This window comes from Anopheles arabiensis, chromosome 2, assembly GCF_016920715.1.
Source record: "Anopheles arabiensis isolate DONGOLA chromosome 2, AaraD3, whole genome shotgun sequence".
Lineage (NCBI taxonomy): Eukaryota > Metazoa > Arthropoda > Insecta > Diptera > Culicidae > Anopheles > Anopheles arabiensis.
The window spans coordinates 12161596-12175844 of NC_053517.1; the positions used below are offsets into that span (position 1 = coordinate 12161596).

Here is a 14249-nt window from a genome sequence, read left to right on the forward strand (position 1 = left end):
GCTCTAAGTGTAGTAAGTGAATTAGCTTTCGTTGATGTGTTCTCAAGCAGTAAAAAGGTAAAATAAAGTAATTTAATTTGATTTCATTCATTTCGAAGTTGGATTGAACTGAGGCAAATAATAGCTCTTTGACAATTGTTGTAAATAAGCAAAAGTGTATAAACGTCGTAGTTGTAAAACAAAAATCAGATTTCGGGTTTTTTTTACGGTTCGTGTATGTTTTCAAATGCTCATAGAAGCAATGTCAATCAATATTACGAATGATCAAAGTTGGAAGCGTTGGACGGTTTAAAATTGCATAACAAAAGACGTTCAATAATTTGCATACGAATAGGTTCTTCCCATCTTTCAAGATCAGGTACATGCTTTCACGGTCCGGTTTAAATATTGCAGCGGGCCATATTTGGCTATAAAGCATGTAGTATCTGCTTTGCTTTGCTGCTAACATTCCCATCTCTAAAACCACTATAATGCATGTAGTATCTGCTTTCGCGCAAGGACGCTGGCTGCCAACCAGTCATTCTATAGCCTGAAGAACATTCAGTTCACCTCGAAGAACCTATCGTGACCGACGAAGCGGGAACTATATAGTACTTATATAGTATCGGTACTCATATATTCTTCTGAGACATGGACACTGTCCAAATCTGACGAAGCCCTCTTAGACGGTCTTGGCCGCGTATGTGTGGAAGAACAATGGAGGAGTCGTTATAACGATGAGGTATACGAGATGTACGGCGACCTCACTATCGCGCAGCGTATCAAGCTCACCAGGCTGGCCATCTGGGCTGGCCATGTTGTACGCATCGCAACGGACGACCCAGCCCGTAAAGTCTTGTTAGGCCGTCCACAAGGACAGAGCGGGCGTGGTAGGCCCAAACTGAGGTGGCAAGATAGCGTGGAGGCGTCTGCCATTAGGGCCGGGATAACGGACTGGCAGACGAAGGCGATTTCGGACACTCCTCCAGGCAGACCAAGACCGCACCAAAGCGGTTTTAGCGCCGGATAAGTAAGTAAGTAAGTATCTGCTTTGCAGCTTAGATGTTAGTGACGTACTGCCATACGTATTGCATACTTTAAGGCGTATAGCAATAAAATCATTCTATTTTTTGACAGCTGTTGCAACGATAGAAAGGTATCAGTTTTAGTAGCTTAGCTTAGTAGCTTAGGAGCTTTACAATCAAAGAGCATAACAATTATCAGGAGGTTTGTAATTATTTCCAAATAACAACCGATGCTTCAGTAATGAGGATTAAACCTGTTATGCCGAACATCGGGTCAAGCGAACGGGTCTAACCTGTCGCATACACTAACCTTAGTACACTATCTAACTCAACATGCTGCCGACACCCTTTAGCGATACGGAATGCCATAATAACACCATCATTAATTTGTACCTCCACCAGACACAACACAACATGGTAGTGTGCACGTCATCGGGCGTTGGGCGTAAAATATTTATTGAAATTCTCTCCAGCGCCTGTCGCTAGTCAGGCACGGCATTACTGTCCCGGCCCTGACAGGAAGAAAATGCTAATTTCTATCCTGGTACGCATGTACGCCTGTTGTGGCAAAGGCCCGAACCCGGGGTTTTGCCACTTCTACAAAGCGTCAATTGCAGCGCGAAATGGATTTCCGATCGACATTCCACCGCTCTCCGGGTCCACCGTAGTACCGTGTCGAAGGCTTCCTCGGTAGCGTTCGAATGCAAACGAAGCTAGGAATCTTGTTCCTTGGCAAAGCATCACCGTCGTAGTCGTCGATACGTATAGACAAACTGGCAATGGGAAAAGCTCGCCCCCTTCCCGCCCTGTCCCTATCCCTGGAAGGTATTAATCTACCACTCCCCACTATGTGTTCCCCAGGCAAGAGAAGTCACCGACGACATCATGCCGTAGTAGTGTCGGGTGAGTTTTCTTGGCTAAATTAAATTACATTCCATCAAGGGTGTGGGTAGGGGAAAGGGGATGGGGAAGGGGGAGGATGTGTCAAGCGGAAAACAGGGACCACGCGGTATAAAGAAGGACGCCAGCGTGTAGGAAAGTGTCAGCGGGACCGCTGGTAGTGCCACCCCCGAACGCCCAAGCCGGAATGTACGCAATAAGCCGACATCTTCGTCGATGTGGGTTTTTGCGGTTTTGTGCCCGCGCCGGCATCCATTCTTCCGGGACTTCCATCCCCGCCCGAGCCAACCGAGGGAAACCGAACCGAGATGCTGCTGACAGGCGGATTGCGTGGATTTCGTTAATTCGATTGCGAACTTTGTCAGCCGGGCCCCGGCACCTTGACAAGATGGGGTTTGCAGCTTGCGCCTGCCGTGCCTGTGTCAAACGCACCCAAAACCGCCGCACACACACACGCACAGTGTTCGAAAACTAGCGTGCAAACTAAGCAGCATGCTAACGAGTTTCGTTGTAAAAATGATTAAAAAAAACGACGGAAGGCCAACAGCATTAAATCTTAGCTTCGTGCGAAAACACCCACACACATACGGAACTCACTGTAGGGTGGGTGTTGCCAGGTCCCATAAAAGATTACCAAAGTTACCGATTTACCATACAATCTGTGCTGCGCTGGAAATGCTGCGCGATATAATTGAATCCTCGTCTACCCCCGTCTGCTCCACGAACGGTACCGAACTCTCCGTGTCAATCATTAATTTGCAGTTACTGCAATCAGACCTTAGTGTATGAGCATGTGTGCGCGTGTGCGTGTGTGTCACCTTTCCGTACGTACGTGCTCGCTGTTCTTGGAGAAACTCGCCAGAGCAACATAGATTCGTTGATGAATAATTTAACGAAATATCGCTCTCCTGCCTTTCAAAGAGCACCGCCAAATCGCAGCATTTGGCATCGAAAAGGCATAATGAATTGAGGTCGTGATGAGGGATGAATCTGTGCGCAGATACATCATTAGCACTGCTACAAGGTACGGGTATGTTAAAGGAATTATTTTAATGCGTATGTGTACGGAATTCCTAGTAGTGCATAATTGGATAGTTCTGATAAGAGTGCATATGTTACGGCAGGCCGTGAGTTGCCGTGCTCATTAGCATAATGTAGTACTCGTACTCTGGTACGTGTAATTTCTGAGAAAACATCACATTTCTACCTTGGTGTTGTGTGTCACTGATAACTAATAAACTCATTAACTTCATGCACTCATTACAAACCCCGCAACGGTGTGATTTCAAACGCCGCTTTCAATTTCGCGCCAACGCTGTTCCGATAGTGCTTACACGCGCGTGAGCGCCATCTATCGGAAACAGCATAAAAGCTTGCAAAAGCTGGCGCAACTGCGATTACGCGGGCATGTGTTGCGATACGTTGTTACAGGCAGACCTTCTATACCATCCCCCTTCCACCCTCTGTCGACGCGTTTTCTAATGTTTCTCCAGTTATGTTCGTTTAAATATTCGTAGCAATAGCGAAACTGAAGGAAAAGATTGCAGGAAGAGAATGTAATGTTTCACATACTTTATTATAAAAGCAGGAAGGATTTGAGCCGTGTTACCGGAAAACACTGCACAGCGATTGTGATTCCCCCGCAAACCAACCAAAAAGCTTCCAACATTAAACGAGTGTTTGTTAGTGAAACTCAATATTCGATTACATTTTTTCAGTTAAAAAGCTCGCCAGCGTCGTCGCCACCAATCGTATTTAATTATCATAGTTCTCTAACCAGTTAAAATGTTTCACGCATTTTTAGCTTCGATCAACACCTTCATGTCCAATTGGAATGGTGATGGTTCCACAAATTAAAACACCATCAAATTTCTTCCTCTTCACTAACTCTCTGCCAAACTTAACTGCCGTGTAACAGTTCTAGTCTCGCCTCATTTCCAGTTAAAATAAAAGCACACTTTTGTCGTTAAAGTTCGGGAGTCATTCGAAACGAAATTCCTCATCCTAATTAAAATCCCCCCCTTACACCACGTGTTTGCACGAAGTTCACCATACCATCGCCTAAGCAGAGCGACGAAAGCTTGGTGGAATAAAACAGCAGTGACGCGATACCAGGTTATTAGAAATAGTACCATGTTGGTGGTTTTCCCGATAACAAAAATACAAGTTTTTATTAATGTATAGGTTGTTCTCTTCCTTTCGTGTAGTGTAATCCTGGCTGGTTCGAGTCGTGTTCCGTTTGTTTTGTTTTCTGTTGCTGTTACAGTAGTGGAAAGGCGAGAGCAAAAGCGTTTGCCATTTTTTCTTTTCTTTTCTACGAGAGATACAACTGCCTTCTGCTTTGATATAGGTTTAACAAATGGAATTCAAAGTACGCGAAACACACACACATTCCACACACGTTTCCTCCTTCTCGCTCCTGGAGGATGGCGCTCTTGGCCACAGCATTAGCGCATCGTCGTTTCGTGGCCGCGAACGACACGCGCGGACGTGTGCGCATCGCCTACTAAGTATGGAGTTGTGTGTTGTAGTTTAGAGTTTTGTTGTGTATGTATAGCGTATATGATGATGTGGGTGTGTAGCACGGTGTATAATAGACAACTTAACTTCGAATGAAACTTAGCATCGCTAGAGTATGTCGATTATCAGGAATACAAGATTCTTTTCCGACCAAGGTATCTATGCATGCCCGTAGCGGAATTACGACAGAATTTTGCTGTTAATCATTTTCGCTCGTTCAACCACGTTCCTTCTCTCTCTCCCTCGTCGAAACACGCCTGTTACTGCCGCTGCCTCTTGCCCCCTAATATCCTGCTCTTCGCTTTCTAAACGTTTTCCCTACCCCTGTTTTAGTCAGTACTAACTGACACACTGCTTCCTGAAGACTTGGCCTTCCGATTTTCCCTGTTTGTTTATGCGATGATGTTGGATTTTGCTACGGATACAATGAGTTCTGACTCTGTGTGCGTGTATGTGTGTGTGAGTGCACCCAGATGTTGGCGGGGTGTGCAACGAGAACGTCAACGCTCATAAAGAACACGACACACAGAAACAAACAAAATTGTGTTTATGATGGAGGAGCAGCACGTTTCAGATAGGACGATGATGACGACGGACCGCGCGGCTAAAATTGGTGTAGGTTGGTTCTTGCTATCCATGAATTGACCACACACACTCTACACCCATCCGGCCCTCTCTCTTCTTATCACCTCTCCGCCTCACTGCTGATTACATTCCGGAGGCTGCTCGCCCTTTTTGCCGCCGCCACCGCCGGCTCCACGGCCACCCTTCGCCTTCTTCGCCCGATTGCTCGCCGCCGCCGGTGGCTTCGGTGCACTTTCCTCCTCCTCATCGTCATCGTCGTCCTCCTCGTCCTCCTCATCATCCCCATCCTCCATATCCTCGTCGTCGTCCTCCTCTTCCTCCTCCTCCTCCTCATCATCCTCGTCGTCGTCATCGTCCACCACCTCGCCGGTGTAGTACAGGACGGCCTTCGGGATGATGCGGGCGCGCAGGAAGTGTCCGACCTCGAAGTCGCGCCCGATCAGGAACTGCGTTTCCGGGTCTATCGTGTCGTCCTCCTGGACGCGGGGCGGCGAGAAGAAGTTAAAGAACGATTCCGTCGGCTGCGTCTTCATCACCATGCGCGTGGCGTTGCGCTGTTTGTGCTTCTGCTGCTTCTTGATCGTTTTCACCGTCACGTTCTTGCCCGCGTTCCAGTTGATCGGGCAGCCGGTGCACTTGAAAATTTCCGGCCCCTCGAAGCTGAACGGCTCGTCACTGTCGATTTTGCAGCGCAGGAAGTACTTCTTCGTCAGCACCGTGTCCTTGAAGTACGGGTTCGGGTCGAAGTGGAACTCGATCACGTACGACATCGGCTCCTTCTCGTACACGATGTTCAGGTTGCGCAGGTACTCCAGCACCGGCTCGTCGTGCGGGTGCACCAGCTCTGCCAGCGCTTCCGTGTTCTTGAACACCATTAGCCAGAAGTTCGGGATGCCCTGCCCGTTCGCCGGCAGCTCCTTGTGGTAGTTGAGCGCCATCTTCTTCAGCTTCTCGTTAATCTCGTCGTCCTCCTCCTCCTGCTCCTCCTCGTCCTCGCCGTCCTCCTTCTTGCGCGGTGGATCCACCCAGGCCGCCTCCTCCGGCGTCGGGTCGGCCTTGCCGGACACGATCTCCTTTCGCCGGTCGACGATCGGCTGGTAGAGCTGCTGATATTTACACTCCAGCTGGTACACCTCTTCGAAGAACTTCGCCTCCAACTTGGTGTACTCGACCTGCAGATGCTTCAGCGCGTTCACCCGCTGCTGGGCCGCTTCCGGCAGCGACTGGATGAACTGTTTCATCATATAGCGGCGCGAGAACGGGTCCAGGTAGCCGGGCGCATCGACGAAGTCGGGCACCTCGCACTCCGACGCGGATTCCGTCTTGGCACCGGTCGTCATGTTTGGGCGCTGTCTCTAATTTCCTATGTACGCTGCTGGGCGATCACAACGTGTGCTACCGGCAATCTGCAAAAAGAAGAAGGCAAGGAAATTACAGCGTGCAAATTACACCGAGCATGGCAACAAGTTCCCTAGCCCCGGGAAGTGTGAGGTGGGGAGGGCAAATTGGGGAAAAAAATTCGATTGATGACTAACTCGAACCCCGCGAGCATTCACAGCAAGCAACCCAACCCATAAAAGGGAGAAGAGAGAGTGTGTGTAGAACGCACATTCTCAATTATGACGCATTAGATTTTTCCGTTCGGCTACCACATTCACACACACGGTAGGCCTTGAAGAATGTATGCAGGAGCAGAAGAGGGGAAAAAATACAAGCATCATAGCCAAAAAGCGAGGTTAGGAATCGCAGAAACATGCGTTTTTGTTCCCAGAACCTTTCAGACCCACGGCACAGAGTATTTGAGAACAAGCTGCATCATTCTGAACAATATGTTGGGTTCAAAATTTTAATGACGACTTGGAATAAGGCAAGAAAGAACAGGACAAGTGCAAGTGAACAAAAAAATCATCTACCAGCACAGCGAACAATCCCACCACATGGAGGAACCGTGTGCTGTAGCTGCTAGAGCTAAAGCAATTATGCCGAATTTCGCACTCATCCTTCCTTGCCGCATTCCGTCACGCACCCACCCTGCCAGGCTAGCGAGATCTAACACACGCCACAAAACAGGAACCGGAATTAGCCGGGTCGTGTCACGCTCACCACACACGCGGTTGTCGTGAAACGCACTTTCCACCCGCCTAGTAACAAAGACGGAAGAACAAACTATTCGCCACACCAGTGCACAATAGAGTGTATTCAACTTTAATTAAACAAAAAAACCACAGCCTTACAAAACGCACCTTTGTCCGATTGCTGCTACTTGCAGGGAAACGGGAGATTGCTGCTGGGACGACGGCAAAACCACACACGGGAAGAGAATTTTTACATGGAAGACAGCTTCCGACGGCACACGATGGAATGAAACGGTTCCGCTTATCCGTGCTCATGCGTCCAGCAGTGCCACGGATAACCGAACACCCAGGGCGTAAATACTTGCGCGTTTATAGCGTCGAGCTGAACGATCTGTAGATGTGTGATATCACTTTTACGCAAAATTACACCAATTTTTAGGAGACGTTTACAATGTTACACTTTCTTAATGGTTAGTTATGTAAAATGAGCTGCAATTTAGTGTTGCAATGAGTTGTAAAGTGACTACGGATGGTGAAATAAACCTACTGACCAGCGTTGTTGTTTCCCGCGCAAACTGGCTGGCCCGCGTTTGACAGCCGGCCGGCAAACATTTGAATTGTTTGTTTTCATTTCATTTGCAACGGTTTTTTGTGCAAACTGATTCTGTTGAAATTGTATTATAATTTATTACGGAAAAATCGCGTTAGAATGTTAAGGATCACTAGTTATGCAATGGTAATGGCTCATATAAAACCAAACTTGTATCATTTCTCACCAAGGTCGCTTCCTCTTCACATAGAGGGTATAAAAGTTCAACAACAATGCTTTACGGTTTTTTATTATTAATTGGAACTTACAATAATATGAAGAAAAACATTGTTTATGTGTTATGGAACAGCGAATTGATTTTTATTAACTAAATCGTTATTGTACTACACCATCGCCATCGCCACCAATAGTGTTCTTAAATAGATAGTGAAATTTATTTGAAAATAGCCTTGTGATACCACCAGCAGCTACAAATATTACATCGCTCATCCGGACAGGCCGCACAGCACACACACCCACTCACAACACCAGCATTACATTAGCTTAGATAAAGTTTCCATTGTATCAGCTTCTCGTGCAACAGTGACGTTTTCCGGTCCATCGGTTCACTCTTGACGGTATCGCCGGCGGCTGCAACATCCGCCGTGTCCAACCGTTTCGCCAGCTTGGCGGCAACGTCCCGTGCCGGATACAGATACTTCACTGGTTCGCCCAGCTTTTCCGGCTGCTTCGGCGCGGGGATGGCATACTCCATGTAGAAGTTGGACAGATTGACGACACCATACTTGGACCGCTGCTGGAACCGCTCAACGGTTTCCTTCAGCCGGTTGTACATGTTGCGAATGTCCGGCGGGAGGGCTTTCGTTACTGAAAGTAGAGGAAAAAGAAAGGCCAGTTAAATATTTACACTTCAAAGGAGAGCTGTTGTTCCGTTCTTCCTGCTTACGTTTCGGGCTGTACTGCTCCAGATCGAACATGTAGAGATAGTAGCACAGCTGGTTGTACAGATCCGTCTCGGAGTACTGCAGCACGAGCAGACCCTTGCGGCACAGCAGACAGTACGGGTTGTTTTTGGCCGCCACGTGCGAGTACATGCGCGTGTTCGCGTTGCAGATCGGATTGTCGCACACCATCCAGCGCTGGTAGAACCGCCGTATGTCGGCCCGTACCGCCAGCGTCAGCTCGTTCACAATCGCCGGCAGGTACTGGACCGGCGCAGCCGTACAGACGGCACCGCCCTCCTCGTTGGCGCACCGCTCAAACACCGACCGGTGGCGTCCACCGGCCGACGGGCGGAAACCACTGGCGACCGGATTTTTCCCCTTGCAAGCCACGCACGTAAACTCGAACCGATGGCACAGCCGGTACCGCTCCGCCGCCGTCTTGATCAGACTCTCCCCGTCCTGATACTGGCCCCCATCGGGTCCACCGCCGCCACCACCGCCGCTCACCATCGTGCGGTACTTCTTCGGATCGAGCCCCAGGCAAAGGGCCAACCGGCACGCGTCCGTACCGTCCAGTGGCTCGCAGATGCGGAACACGACCGGATGGATCTGCTGCGCCAGATAGTACTCCACGTCCACCTTCAGCAGGTCCGCATTGGCCGGGTCGCGTATCTCGTCGATGTGGTACGCCCGCTTCATCGCCGCCGCGGACGTCCCGTCCTGGCAGATGATGTAGTTCACCATGTCGCCCCGCTTGTAGTTCCGGTTGCGCTGCTTGTTCATGCGCTGCGCAACCTGCACGTGCGGCAGCTGGCCGGCATCGCCGTACTCGTTCAGCGATCGCGTCAGCTGTTTGGTGATTTCGAGCAGCTGCAGCGACAGCGTGCCCGCGACCAGATCGTCCTTCAGCTTTTCCAGCCGCAGATGGATGTTCTCGATCCGCTCGTCCATCGGTGCGTCGGACAGGATCTGGGCGAGGATCATGTTGCCCGCCAGCACGGCAATGCGCGACCAGTCGCGCCGCACTATGTCCAGCCCCTTGAGCTCCTGCGTGCACACGAACGCACCGTCCGCCTTCTTGCTGATCGAGACGGCGGCGTACTTTTTCTTCTTCAGCAGCAGCAGATACTTGTAGATGCCGTCCACGTCCAGCTCCAGGCAGCGGTACGCCTTGTTCACGTGCTGCTTGATGCTCGCCCCGATCCGGTACACCTGCTCGTAGTCGGTAATGTTCGTGCTCACCATGATGCTGTCCGTGTCGCCGTAGATCACCTGGTAGTTCATGCGCTCCACGATCGACTTGGTGTTCATCAGGATCTCGCGCCCCTTCAGCGTGATCAGCGAGGCCAGATGCTGGGCGTAGAACCGCGACCGGGTGTACCCGAGACACCCGTACAGCGAGTTGGCCGTCAGCTTCAGCGCCATCTGCCGTATGTTGTACTGCATGGCCAGCTCGGGCGACAGGTCGGACGCCTTCATCAGCTGCTTCACGGCCCGGCGGCTCTCGACCAGCTTGCGGATCTGCCGCGGCAGGATGCCGATCTCGTTCGTCGCCAGGATGGTCGGCTCGAGCAGTGCAGTGTCCCCGTCCGGGTCCGGGCCCTCCTGGCCCTCGCCCACCGCCGGGGGCAGCACGGTCGTGAAGCAGATGTTGTACTCCTGGATGATGCTCGGGTACAGCGAGTTAAAGTCCATCAGCAGCACAAACTTGTCGTAGAAGCCCTTGATCGGGTCCAGCACCAATCCGCCGGCGTATGCGGCCTTATTCTTCGGTTTACGCTTCTCTGCCGCCGCCGGCTCCTCACCACCGCCCTTGCCATTTTTCTGTCCACCTCCTCCACCACCGGCCTGGAAACCGACCTTGTCCGGCAGGATGTAATCCTTCTCGTGGAACGCGTGCAGCAGCAAAAACTCGTTCCGCTCCGCCCTGCCCCCGTGCAGCGTACGGTTCATCAAGTTGCCCGCAATCTGCGTGATCTGCAGCGCCAGCGGCAGCGCATTCAGCTCGCACATCAACCGCAGCGTGTAGAAATTGTCCTGCATCGTCAGTCCCACCAGCTGGACCAAGCTGTCCGCCTGCTCGTACATGGCCGGGATCTCGTCGAGCAGCACGTCCCTCCGCTCGCCCTCGCCAATCTTCAGCACCTCCGCGCAGAGCGTGTTCAGATCGTAGCTGCGCGACCGGATCAGCTCCTCCGCCGACGTCTTCACGTCGCAGATCATGCGCCCGACGAAGAAATCGCCCACCCGCCGGCTGGCCAGGCTCTTCACCTTCAGCCGGCCGATGCGGCTCCACAGCGCCATCTTCGTCGTCATCAGCCGCTGGCAGATCAGGTCGAGCTGGAAGTCCTCCGAGTCGAACGTGACCACCAGGTCCGGATCGATCACCTGGAACGTGGACAGGAACCAGCTCAGCAGCGTCCGTTCGCTTTCGCACTTCGTCACCTTCGCCTTGCAGTCGGCCGGATTGAAGTTCAGCGGCCAGACCGTGTTGGTGGGCCGGGTCACGCCACAGTACTGCCGCGTGAACGGTGGGTTCGGGGGCGGCTGGGCGAGCGAGAAGCGATCGTTCACCAGCATCGTGATCATCACGATCTCGTTCGCGCTGTTGCGCAGCGTGCTGCGCACATTGATCGAGCAAAAGACGAGCGGCGGCGGCGTCACGGTGGCGGCCGCATCCGTTGCCAGCGTAACGCACGAAATGTCCGGCACGGTCACCTCCCGCTTGCACCAGCTCGATTTCGTTTCGCGGGGCGTCGTGTTCCGCAGCTCCATCCAGCACGGGCCCTTCACCTTCCGCTCGAGCAGAAACTGCTCCACCACGTTCGTGTTGGCGCCGAAGATGTGCGCGATCGTGCGGTAGCGCTTGTCGAGCGGCGGCGCCGCCAGCTTGGCACTGTACCGCACCTCCAGATACTCGGCCGTGACCGGCACCTGCAGCGAGCTGGTGGCGCTCGTGTAGGCGAAGCTCTTCGTCACCACCTTCGTGCGGTACTTGGTGATGTTCAGCTTGGTGCTGATATCGTTACAGAACTCGTTGTACACGTCCAGCATGCTGACCGGGGCGCCCGTTTCGGTGTGGGTTTCGCGCGCCAGCAGATACATGCAACGGTCGACGTTCTGCACGTGCACGCAGATCGACTGGAAGTCGCGACCATTGCCCGCCGCGATGCGCCCGAACAGGTACAGCTCGCCCTGGCACTTGTTCGGATCGTTCCAAGCGTCCCAGAACCAAAACTTCATCGTCTCGGTGCTGCATTCGGCTTCCCCGCTCGCTTCAACGCCGGTTTCGCCCGTTTCTGTGCCGCCTTTCTTACCGCCGTCCTCAATGCCGGAGAAAATGCTGTCCCACGCGTTCAGCAGATTCTTCGGGATCTCTTCCTCCTGTTCTGCTGGTTCTGCCTTCTTATCGTCCGCCTTGTTCGGACCACCTTCCACTTGCTCCCCAACGTTCGCCATCTCAGCGAAATCATCATCCATATCATCCAGGAAGTGACTCTCCACCGTGCTGCCGCCCAACTGTTCCTGGCTGGATGGTTCCGCTTTCACCAGTTCCTTCACCTCTTCCGTTCTCGGCTCTGGCTGGGTCATTGGTTCCTGCTTGATGGTAGGTGGGGCAGACGTTGCTGCAGCCACCACCGCCGGTTGAGGTGCCTCCTGCTTGATCAACGTTGCCGTCTTTTGTGTGGCTGGCGGCTTCTTACCCGCCGGCTTTCCCTCCGATTCGGCCATTAAATTCTTCAGCATCTCCTCGTCACTGTCCTCCTCCACCACTGCGGCCTTCTTTTCGGATCGCTTCAAATTCTTGCTCAAATTCGCCATATAACGCTTCATCTCCTCCTCCGCCGTCAGTTCTTTCGGTTTGACCGGGGCCGTTTTTGTCGCCCTCTGCAGCGGGCGAATTTCCTTCCTGCCCGACGACGAACCTGCACCATTTTCCGATGATCCATCCGCCTCGCCAGCGCCCCCATTTTCCGACTTAATTTCACCCAAAATGTCCGCCAGCGCATCATCGTCCTCCACCTTTGTCTTGGGTGCCTGCTCACGGTTGAAGTAGTTTTTCAACGATTTGCGCCCAGTGACCGGTCCGCTCTGACTGTGGCCTGGATCGTCACGAACACGCTTCTTGCCTTTGGCTCCCTTTTTGCTTGCCGAACGGCTGCCGCTCGTCAGTGGATCTAGCTCATCTTCGTCGAATATTTCGCGCCCATTTTCGACGTACCCGAGACCGTCTGTGCGGAAAAAGGGTCATTTAGAAAACGGGGGGAAAACGCTGCCATCCCGCTGCTTACCGTCATCCTCCACCCAGTCGTCGTGCATGCGCTCGTTGACGATTTTAGCGTACTCCTTCTCGTCCACCTCATCGTACACGTTCTCGATCTCGTCCACCTCGTACTTGTTCTTGGTGCCGACCTCCTTCACCTTCTTCAGCCGTTCCAGTGCCGCAAACCGGCCATGCTTGTCGATTCGCCTGCGCTTCGAACGCTGCTCCGATCCTAACGAAGGTTTTCGCATGTAAAAATACAATCAATATAATTCAATGTATCACCACACAACAACACAGCACACCGACACCTTACCAGGAGAATCACACATTACGGGCTCAAAGCAAAGCCACCGATCGAGATGAATTCTTTCACTTGCTGTTTAAGCTTCTAGTCACACTTTTTGTTTATAAGTTAAATTATTATTTACATCGAATTACAGCCGGGAATTAGCCTACGCCACGACAAATGTTGATGAAATCGGCTCGCTGTTTTGGGTCGAGGTTCGTGACGGCTGTGTTTTGTTTTGGCGCGAAACCACTCGCGTAGGATCTCTCACAGTGTGCTGCCGAACGGGACAAAATGTTAGACAAAAATAGTACAAACATGGTGTAGTTTTTATACAAAATTTATGAACTTTTTAAGAAAGAAAAAAACTATGAATTATTTAGCAATAAATTTTATCAAAAACAATTGTTCACACACTGACAGAAGTTTTCGCCCTTGACTACCACTATGCGAAATGAAATTTTGTTTTCGGAGTGGGTTGAGAAATCGGGCTTTTTACAGTTTAAACTTGTTATAAACTCCACGAAAAAAAACTCTGGTACATGTGCTCCGCTGAGTTGTACTAAGTCACCACAATATTGTATTCTAAACAATCAAATGAATGCCAGCAAAAACATATTTATTTGTTTGTTTATTTTTTTTTTTGCATTATTTTGCCACGTAGATTGATTTTTCACTGTCAAAACATACAATTTTGAACTGTTTTTTTTCCGAAAATTTAATGAGCTATTATTGTTTCATTTTTGGCGCAGAATTCATACAAATTTTGAGTTTGTAAAAATTAAATCCTTCAAAACAAAATGCACGCTCATTCTTGAAACGGCCCAATGAGAATTGAGTGTGGGGTTATAAACGAAACGATTTGAAATCGATTCTCTATCTTTTAAATTATCATACAATCGTGCTTCGTAAAAGCATTAAAAACATTGCATTTTTCCTCATTCCTTCATACCGTTGATTAAAATACGCTTCCAAAACGAAATGGAACGAAAATCACAATAAAAATGTGCCCCAAACACAGCGCGCCCTAGTGAAAATGCTACTACAATCGATTCACCTTTCGCCCGGATGACGCCGCACGATTTGTGGACGATTCGAGCGCGCGTTCGGCTCACTCG

At 50.9% G+C, this 14249-nt stretch overlaps 2 protein-coding genes across 3 annotated transcripts; both read right to left on the reverse strand.

Moving 5' to 3' along the window:
• Positions 1-4020: 4020 nt before the first annotated feature.
• LOC120894219 (nucleosome assembly protein 1-like 4) lies at positions 4021-7385 on the reverse strand. 2 transcript variants are annotated; one of them, XM_040296671.1, is made up of 2 exons: positions 7253-7385; positions 4021-6415 (listed from the first exon to the last, which is right to left on the reverse strand). In XM_040296671.1, exon 2 carries the CDS (start codon positions 6347-6349, stop codon positions 5123-5125), a length of 1227 nt encoding a protein of 408 aa, XP_040152605.1. In that variant the 5' UTR covers positions 6350-6415; positions 7253-7385; the 3' UTR covers positions 4021-5122. The 2 variants fall into 2 exon arrangements, with proteins under 2 accessions (XP_040152605.1, XP_040152606.1); XM_040296672.1 differs by lacking the exon at positions 7253-7385 and adding an exon at positions 7040-7139.
• Positions 7386-7973: 588 nt separating this feature from the next.
• Positions 7974-13389, reverse strand: LOC120896227 (DNA polymerase alpha catalytic subunit). Its single transcript, XM_040300208.1, has 4 exons — positions 13159-13389; positions 12871-13074; positions 8581-12810; positions 7974-8501 (listed from the first exon to the last, which is right to left on the reverse strand). Exons 1-4 carry the CDS (start codon positions 13172-13174, stop codon positions 8173-8175), a joined length of 4779 nt encoding a protein of 1592 aa, XP_040156142.1. The 5' UTR covers positions 13175-13389; the 3' UTR covers positions 7974-8172.
• Between the last annotated feature and the right edge of the window lie 860 nt (positions 13390-14249).

Excerpts from the sequence above, each read along its gene's own strand:
- LOC120894219 (XM_040296671.1), bottom strand. The coding sequence starts at position 6,349 with ATGACGACCGGTGCCAAGACGGAATCCGCGTCGGAGTGCGAGGTGCCC.
- LOC120896227 (XM_040300208.1), bottom strand. Across the intron at positions 12,811-12,870 it reads CGACTGGGTGGAGGATGACG|ACGGTCTCGGGTACGTCGAA; the intron begins GTAAGCAGCGGG and ends TTTTCCGCACAG. Across the intron at positions 8,502-8,580 it reads GGAGCAGTACAGCCCGAAAC|TAACGAAAGCCCTCCCGCCG; the intron begins GTAAGCAGGAAG and ends CTCTACTTTCAG.